This window comes from Cynoglossus semilaevis, chromosome 14 (assembly GCF_000523025.1).
Source record: "Cynoglossus semilaevis isolate Cse_v1.0 chromosome 14, Cse_v1.0, whole genome shotgun sequence".
Taxonomy (NCBI): domain Eukaryota; kingdom Metazoa; phylum Chordata; class Actinopteri; order Pleuronectiformes; family Cynoglossidae; genus Cynoglossus; species Cynoglossus semilaevis.
In genome coordinates this window covers 28,100,183-28,109,490 of record NC_024320.1, presented here as the reverse complement: position 1 = coordinate 28,109,490, position 9,308 = coordinate 28,100,183, and the positions used below count along the sequence as shown (strand labels likewise).

Here is a 9,308-nt window from a genome sequence, read left to right as displayed (position 1 = left end):
AGCTGGAGAAAAGTGTCAGGAGTGATCTGTGACAGAAGAGTGTCAGCTAAGGTGAAGGGAAAGGTTTACAGGACAGTGGTGAGACCAGCCATGATGTATGGTTTAGAGACAGTAGCAATAGGCAGAAGACAGGAGGAGGAGCTGGAGGTGGCAGAGTTAAAGATGCTAAGATTCTCTTTAGGAGTGACAAGAATGGACAGGGTCAGGAATGAGGTCATTAGAGGGACAACACAGACAGGAAGGTTTGGAGAAAAAGCTAGAGAAGCCAGATTGAGATGGTTTGGACATGTGCAGAGGAGGGACAGTGGATACATTGGTAGAAGAATGTTAGAGATGGAGCTACCAGGTAGGAGAAAGAGAGGAAGACCAAAGAGGAGATATATGGATGCAGTGAGGGAGGACATGCAGATAGTTGGAGTCAGAGTAGGAGAAGCAGAGAACAGGGACAGATGGAAATCAATGATCTGCTGTAGCAACTCCTGAAAAAAAAGGGACAAAGCCGAAAGAAAAAGAAGAAGAAGAAGTTGGTGTTTCTCCAGAACACGTTTTCATCATTTACCTTAAAAAAGAATCCCAGCGAATTCTTCTGCTCCCCCTCTGCTGTGGAGTCTGGACCACCGTTCTCCCTGGATTCCTTAAGCTCTGACAGATCCACTTCAATCAGTTGACCTTTGATCCTGGAACTCTCGTCCCCACCCAAAGCCTCTTTTCTTGAGTCGTCACCCTCGTTGTCTTTTGATCCTGCAGCCTGTGGAAGATTCCTGGAGATGTCACTCTGTTCCTCAGTGACTCTGAAGGTGGAGTTCCTCTGGATCCCTCCCTCGGACCTGGAGCTCTCCCCACCAGAGCCCGTTTCCTGGTCTCCACTAATGCTCTCACTGGAGGAGGGCGTACTTTCTGACGTCTGTAAACTAGAGTTGCTGTTCACGCCCTGCTGGCTCTTCTCTTTGTTTGGTTTTCTGTTCGTAGCTTTGCCACGGAGGCTGGAGCTGAGCCTGGGAGGACGGCCCACGGGAAAAGAGCTGTTGTCACAGATGTCGAAGTGGACGGAAAAGGATCTGGGGTCTGAGGTAGGGGGAGTCGTTTGTGTCTCGGTGGGGGTTGTGCTAGGCCCAGATTGTCCACATTCTGTTGGTGAGGCCACGTTTTTCTTCATCAGCAGGTTTTGCTGCGCGGACAGTTGCAGCATCTGCTCCTGGATTGAGCTGATGGCTTCGTTGAGGAGATCGATCGATCGAGAACATTCGTTCAAGCCGCTCTCGGATGAACCTTGAGTCAGGGCGTTCCCTGTGTCTTTGTGTAGTTGTCTACTCTCTGGTTGACTTGTCCTCACCTCAGCCTTCAGCGTATCCAGACAGGAGTCGTCCCGGCACAGCTGACTCCTCACTCTGGCCGTGGTGAGTTTTGAGGGCTGTCTCAGCGGCAGAGGAAGAGTGTCACTTTTTCCTGCGCCCTTCTTCACGATGTTCAAGAAGGCAGCTTTCCCCAGCTTCAGTCTCTGACACGCCGACAGGGTCTCCATCTTCTTCTTTTGATGTTCTATTGCACGTCTTTGTTCTTCCAGCTGCATGTGAAGTTGCAGCAGCTCCGAAGGCATTATCTGGAGTTTCTCCTCCACGTTCGAGTCCTTTCCTAAACAACTGTCGACCTTGAGATGCCAAGGAAGGCCAGAGGTGAACTCTGAACCGTCTGGTGTGGTCTTCTGGGAACTGCTGGTGCTGGAAACTCCCTCACAGAGACCCAGTTTTAGAAGCTTTCTCTCCGCAAAGCTGGTCATCCTCACACCCACGCTGCCTGAAGCGCTGCAGCTGCTTGCCCAGGATATGGTACTGAGACACGGACTTGAACATCCACTGCCATCCTCCTTGTCATCTCTCTCCGTCACCTTGGAGTCTTCTCTCAGCTTCGCTGATTCACCTTCTCCTGATTCAAAACCCTTTATCGCTCCTGAGCCCTTTTCCTTTTCCATCTTTTTGACTTCTCTGGTTATCCCCAGCTCATCATCTTCCTCTTCATCTTCTTCAAGGTCGGCAATGTCTGAGTCAGAGTCGTACCCTACCTCCAAGGTAGAGGAGTAAGGGCTTTTGTAGTCTGACTCGGCCGACAAATGAAGGAAGAAACCTTGGGGTTGTTTTTCTTCAGATGGTGAAATAACTGCCCTTCTCTCAGGGGGCAGTCTGAGGGGGCCACTCAACGGTTCTGCAGCAGTAATTGGCGTGAAGGTGTTTCTACTCGAGTCAGCGATGGGAGGTTTGTTCTCTGAGGGGGACGTGGCGTTACTGACCGCTCTCCGAGCAGCTCTTAGCGTTCTGAGTGGACTCTCACCACTTTCCTCCTGCTTGTTCAGGCTAATACTCTTCTCTTTGGCTGGCTTCAGAACGGCAGGCATCAGGGGCTCCGTGTAGCAGCTGTTGACCTGACGTGATGGTGTGAAAGCTTGGTGTGACAGTCGTTGTTGTGAAAGTTCGTGAGGATGTATGACGGCCACGAGCTCCTCCTCCTCTATTTCCTCCTCTTCGTCCTCGATGCGCATGTGACTGAGAAGACTCTGACCACTGAGTCTGTGGTGGGAGCGATGGGCACCTGACCCCAGCATGTGTTTGGGGGTCATGCTCAAGATGTTTGAGGACAGGCTGTCCTTACTGATGGAGCGAGCCAGGCTTAAACTGTCGACGTCGTCCTCTACTGGATAATGTAAGGCGTACGGCACCGGCTGGGACAAAGGCCTGAAACAGAGACAGGAATGAAGACTTGGACCCAAGAACAACAATATAGAAAAATATAAATAGAGCTCGCTGTATCACACCGCCCACCTCGGCCTCCTCTCTGGCCACACCCCTACTGAGCCCAGGTGCTGACCGTCCCCACGTGTCACGGAGTACGACCTGTTTCTAGGATCTGCACAAAAGGAAAAAAAAGAAGGGATATGTCAACAAAACTCTTTTGATGATGTTAGACCATAAAAAATGTGTGAGAGAAGTTCATGTTTTCATTTACCTAAATTTTCCTCCAGCGTTTTTTGTTGCCTCTGTCTGAAGGGCACCGAAGACTGAGACGGGCTCAGCGAGCCTGATTTGATGCTGAAAGAAAAAAAATTCAGTGCGTGACATTTAGTGGCTTCTTTAAATTTCACTTCATCTGAAACTAACAAATGACCCTTTCATTCACCACAGTGGTTCTCAAACCTGCCCCAAAATTACCCCAAAAATCTTGACAAACTAGAATTTAAATTTACTATCAAATACTGTATTTTCCGGTCTATAAGTCCCTCCGGAGTATAGGGTGCACCACTGCCCTCTAGCGGCTGTCAGTGTGAAAATTACGAACATGTAAATTTCCAGTGATACAGGAGTAGCAGATACTGGTACACAAGCCAAGAGTGCCCTCTAGTGGCTGTCCGTGTGAACAAGTGAAATGATATATTTTAATATACAAGTCGTGTATTAATCGCAACCCCAACCAGAGAATGAGAAAAGGTGTGACTTTTTTCTGGAAAAAAAATGTCCTCCTGTTTGTCCTGTTTATCTCCCCAGAAAAGGTGTGACTTTTTTCTGGAAAATAAAAAATGTCCTCCTGTTTGTCATGTCTCCATTCCCCCCCCCCAGTACACGCCCCACACTTTGAAAACCACTAATTTACGAGAAGCATTTCTTTAGGAACGTGATGTGAAAAAAAGTCACATTTGACATAAACAACAATGAAAAAAAACATTTTCAGTTCGTGTGAACAGTACCTGAGGTCAGGACCTGTGGGTTCAGTCAAGACGTCAGCCGAGTTCGACGATGACATGAAAGCACTTTTTGTGACGTTAGAGCTGGATACTTGGGATTGAGCACCTTTGGGCTTCAGCAGCAACCTCGCTACAAATGCACATGGAAACTTTTGTTTAACAAACAGATCAGTATAATCCAAATCCAAATCAATGGAAATCACACGGAGAGTGAAGACTTCACCATCTCTAATTTCCTGGAGGCCTCTGGGCTGCACGAAGCCTGGCTTCACACTCTCAAACCACCAAAACAGTTCAGCAATGAAGACCATCACGTTATTCTGAAAGACAGACAGAGTCAGTGAGACAACATTGAAAAGACGCCCCCTGCTGTTTGTGAGTGTCATATATTTTCTGCTCTACCTTCAGGACTGGTGGAGAATACAGCACGTCCTCAGGCTTCAGGCAGAAACATCTGTTCAGGTAACTGTTAGAGAACTCCCTGAGTAACTCGATGTTGTACAGGCTGTCAGCTATGGAAGGGACCTCCTTTAGACAGATATCTGCGAAAGACGAGAAGTCAGACGGATGTCAGAGCTGCTGACGACACGGTGTCTTAGAGCGTCATGTCCCTCAGGCAGCGTCCTTACCTTCCAGTCTGATTAGGTCTGGACAGTAGAAGTGAATCAGAGCCAGCAGAGCCATGCCATCGCACACGTCCTTCAACAAGTCGTCCAGCAGGGGGAAGTGTTGAAGAGCGCGACCTGACAGGTGATCTCTGCGGTATCGCACCTACGCAGCAGGAGAGAGTCCAGGTCAATGTAAAATGTCCAAAAAAAAAACAAACAAACCACAAAACACTGGACATTAAGTTACAACTCACTGTCACACTCAAACACCAAATGTCTCATTTAATTTTAGTAGTAAAAAACGACTGCCTTCATTTGTGTTTATTTGTGGTGTGTGGAGCTGCGTGGCCTCCACCCTCCACTGACTACTCATTGTTCATTTTCTATTTCTCATGTTTTTCCCTATTTGTATAATCATTCTTTTGTAATGACGTCCTCTAGACAGGTCCTTTTGGACTGTTAGTCCTTCGATGTTGGTTGTAACACAAGAGAACTTTCTATCTTCATCAGATACAGTTCAGCTGCTAGTTCAAAATCTTAATATCCAATAGACATATACCTTAAGTTCAGTTCAGAACTGAAGAAGCCTCTGGGATGAGAGCGTAAACAACTTAAAAAAACAAAACAAACAAAAACCTACTTTGTCCAGTATATTATAACTATATTTGGATTAAATGACCTGGATGACTGAGAACCTACACAGACATTGATAAATATGGAATTAGCTGGGTGACTAGGTGAGTAGTCCAAGGGCGGAGTTACGCACTCGTGCTACGCGTGTTTAGCTGAAGGTGGAACCGTTGAACTGAGGTGATCGGATGTTTTAAAGCAGGAAAACCACTGATGAAGAAACAATGTAGAACTGAAGTAAAGGAGTGGCAGACAGGCTTCATCCAGAGTAGACGTTAAGGTGTTGCTGTTTCCTTATTTGCCACCAAGTGGCACCATTCCATCTTCAATTTACACATTCTTTTATTCATGAACAAAAATGTGTGACTTCACAGCCTGTTGGACGTTTGAAAACTTTCTGTCCAATAAGGTTTTATCAGTGGCTTCTGTTCACCATTCTGACCAGCACACACACACACACACACACATGCACATACACATACACACACATGTCATACACTGGCAGACGAGATCACTAGCAGTAGAACTTACAGGTACAAGCTTCCAGTACCATTTGGAGGGAGACTAAAGAAAGGAAAGGCGTTGGGGGAGGAGGGGGGAGGGGGGACACAAACAGGGAGAACAACAGACAAGTCATGGGTCAGATACTGTGACAAGGAATCAGATTATCCTCCGTAACCATGGAGACGGATCTGATTTGAAGACAGGTGGAAAATGTCAGACACAAAGGCTCAGGAATGTTTCGAGTTTAACACAGAAACGACAGAGATCAGAGAAACAGATTAACAGTAGACACTGTCGATTATGGACTGGTGGGTACCCCACACAAAAAAACATCCAAAAAATGATTCAATTTCTCTTTGTTATTGTGATTTAGGGACAGAAATGATTTTTTTTTTACAACAGATATAATTCAGGAAAGACAAAAAAAGACGTTTTTATCAACAAAGTATTTTTAAATAGATACATCTGTTCTAGCATGTTAGCTCAACTGCTGTTCACCTGAAAGGCTGACTGAGGGGAGGGGTGAGTAGAGGAGACCCCCGTTGAGTGGACAGTACTGACTTATTAGGTGTGAACAGGAAAAAAAAAAGAAGGAAAAGTCACCAAACACGGTTGGTGAAGCTGCTCCTCATTGACTGGCAGTGACATGTTATACCTCCATTTTACATCAAATTAATTAAATATTATAAAACAAAGACTGTAAGGCATTCGTTTCAATTTAGTTAGCCAGTAGGTGGCAGTAATGCGCCTAAACTTAATTTGTTAGCTGCAAAGTCAAAGGTCAAACAGGATGCATTAAATGATGTTCGCACACAAGACAGTACATGATGTTGCTAATCATGTTGGCAAAAGATTGAATAGATTAAAATATTTATTATAATAGCTGTGAAGCTAATTAGTTTAGCTTTATTATAACATTTGAATTATAAAAAAATCCAATCCAAATCATTCCATTTTTTTACTTAAAAAACCCACAAATGACCTGACTTACCTTCTGGTGACCAGATGGTTCCAGCAGGTGCTGCTTCATCTTCAGCTCTTTTTCTGTCATCTCCTTCATCTTCATGTTCACCTGAAGAAGTGAAATTAAAGTTAAAGTAAAACAAAGAATAAAAACATTTGCAGAATTTCGTACACAGATGTTCTAACATTCACCTTGTTGATCCAAAAGACCATGGCGTCTTCCAGGTCCAAAGGCAGCTCCTTGGAGGCACTGAGGTTTGAAAAGCGCTTGACACTGGAGACCACCTTCTCTATGCTGATCATCTCCACCATGTAAGCCATCATGAGGGCATCGATGAGGTGGACGTGGGAGCTCTGGTGAAGCAACGTGACAGCAGCCACTCAGTACAAACATATACAAACTTTAAGGTTTTCTTTTTTGTTTTTTCTAGTCTTTTTTGGACTTTTGCTTTTACTGTGGCACCGCCTCTTTGTAGATATTTCTATTCCTGCCATGTTCACAGATTTACAGCTATAAACATCAAATATCCACTGGATGTTGTTTAAAACACTTTAATTCCTACAGAAGTATTTCCATGTAACAAATCAGTGCAATCTTCCCTCTGTGGGATATGAAAAAGAAAATATTAAATATTAATTTGCATTTCTTGTCCCCCTGCAGTAGCTCCATGGACCCTGTAGGGGGCTCCCCCCAACTTTGAGAACCAATGATTTAGGCTATAGCTCTACAAAATGGTTATATATTTTTTTTGTATAATTGTCTTATTCCAAATAGTTCCAAATGGTCATTATGGAGGTTAAAAAAAAAAAACCCAATACGTCCGAATGCTCAAATAAATCTGATAATACTGTAGAGTTTCCTGCACCAGCGGTTCTGTTCTTCATTCATTAACATTCTGCTGTCTCATGTTATACTCTACACGCATTTTTTGCATTTAACTTGATGTTCAGAGCAGAGATTTAAACACTCACCATCTTTATAGGAGCTGAGCTGAGGTCCACGTCAGAAACCTGCGTGTTGTCACTCTCAAGGACATAAATGCCTTTCCTGGACAAGGCCTGGAGGACAGACTGGTGGCTCTGGAGCGAGGCGGCCTGCTCAGCGTGCAGGATGAGGCCACACACCCGGCAGTAGAGCTCTCCAGACAGCAGAAGGTGAATGATGGGGGGTTTGATGTGTTCCTGCTCGTACTGGTCGGTGTAGAAAGGGTCCTGAAGGTCTGGAGGGATGTTGTCTGAAGAGGAGAGAAGACAGAACAAGTGTTAAGACAGTTTCTGTTTCGTTTTCAGTCACACCGTACAGTACATCCACACACAGACGGGCTTTGTTTCATGGCACAGATACGGTACGTGTCCTAGAACGCTCGGTTCATGTTATGTAACAAAGAAGCTTCCAGTACACGGACGATAAAGAAACTGGAAGTAATCGGTTCAAAGGACAAAGGAGTTATATAATTGTAAATGATCGAGTCAGTTGTTTGAAAGTTTTCTTTTTCACTTTTTTAACGACTTTTTCATCTCTGAAATCATCTCAGAATACATTTATTTCACGAAACAATAAACTAATCTGATCATACAGATTATACCACTTCCCTGATTGACCGTTGATAAAAAAAGAATCTTTAGACGTCTTGATGTGTAAATAAAAACCTGCCTTCCAGGAAACATATTATTATTATTATTATTATATTTGTATAAATAATCATTCATTTTTTATGTTTTTACACATTATAAAAAATGTATAATAATAATAATTGATAAAAAAAATGATACCTTTATCTCTAAAGGTCGTTGTTGTGGAAACAGAAAATCTTCATTATCAAATCGTAAAATCTGTCGATATTTGACCACTTTAAAAGCATTTCAGCTGACCACAGCATCTCTGCTCATATCGATTCACATCTGAGGTTTGCTAACAGAGATAAATTAAAAAAAAAAATATATATATATATATATATGACAGCCATTAATGGGAAAAGAAAACCCCTGAGAGTGCACAGAGATATGACAGCCATTAATGGGAAAAGAAACTCCCTGCAGTGTTAGATGAGGACTACAGCACACAGTGAAGACTTTCTGATGTATCTTTTACAGCAGCTTGCTCACTCAGCACTGAGTCACACCTTCCGTCTCCTTCTATCGACCGTCATATTAACACACAAAACACAGGTCAAGTGAAACGTTCTCCTCAGCCTCTCCATCTCTGAGCACGTCAGTCACGTCAGTGTGTACTGCTCGTACAAACGCTCCCTCAAACCCACTTCATCACGCACTCCTGGGCTCAACTGTCCCATAATGGCCCCTCATCGTTGCCGTGGAGATGGAGACGGGGAATGCCAGCATGTCCGGAGGTGGGGGTTGGGTTCTCCACCACATCCCATCACTGTGGCCTGTTCACTGGGTTGTTTTATTGTCCCTGGCATCAGGAGGTGAATGTGTGTGTGTGTGGTTTTATCATAATCCCAGAAGATGATCACACCCTTCAGACATGATTATCCGCCTGATCCAGCCCACCCTGGTGTTCATGTGGGAAATTAAAGGGAGGGAAAGTAGGAGAAGCTTTTGCTCCTTTCTTCCCATTCATTTAGGTGTGAGATGAGCAGGAACTCTGCTGCCAACAAGGACCAGGTTGTTAGTAATGAGCACTGAATTGAAGACAAAGCTGTTTTTTTGTCTTCCACAGACTCTTAAGGTAACAGCATAGCAACTGAAACACAGCTTTTGAACACAAAAAAAACCCCAAACAAAACCCACCAGGCTGTTCTCTTCATTTTCTTAATTTTGCTCAGTAGTTTTTCCTTCAGAGAAATCCTTTGTAGAATTTGAAAATTGATCATTTTGATCAAATTTAAATACTACTGAGAACATGATAA

The 9,308-nt window shown here is 44.1% G+C and overlaps 1 protein-coding gene across 1 annotated transcript in view; it reads right to left on the bottom strand.

Annotated features, from left to right (window-relative positions):
* The window catches only part of camsap1a (calmodulin regulated spectrin-associated protein 1a), a 17,440-nt gene that overhangs the window by 3,814 nt on the left and 4,318 nt on the right, over positions 1–9,308 (bottom strand). Inside the window, 11 exon segments of the mRNA XM_017038940.2 lie at positions 560–2,726; positions 2,814–2,898; positions 2,998–3,080; positions 3,734–3,860; positions 3,954–4,050; positions 4,133–4,272; positions 4,360–4,501; positions 5,500–5,532; positions 6,464–6,544; positions 6,628–6,789; positions 7,408–7,670. Of these exon segments, the coding sequence (XP_016894429.1) occupies positions 560–2,726; positions 2,814–2,898; positions 2,998–3,080; positions 3,734–3,860; positions 3,954–4,050; positions 4,133–4,272; positions 4,360–4,501; positions 5,500–5,532; positions 6,464–6,544; positions 6,628–6,789; positions 7,408–7,670 (3,380 nt within the window).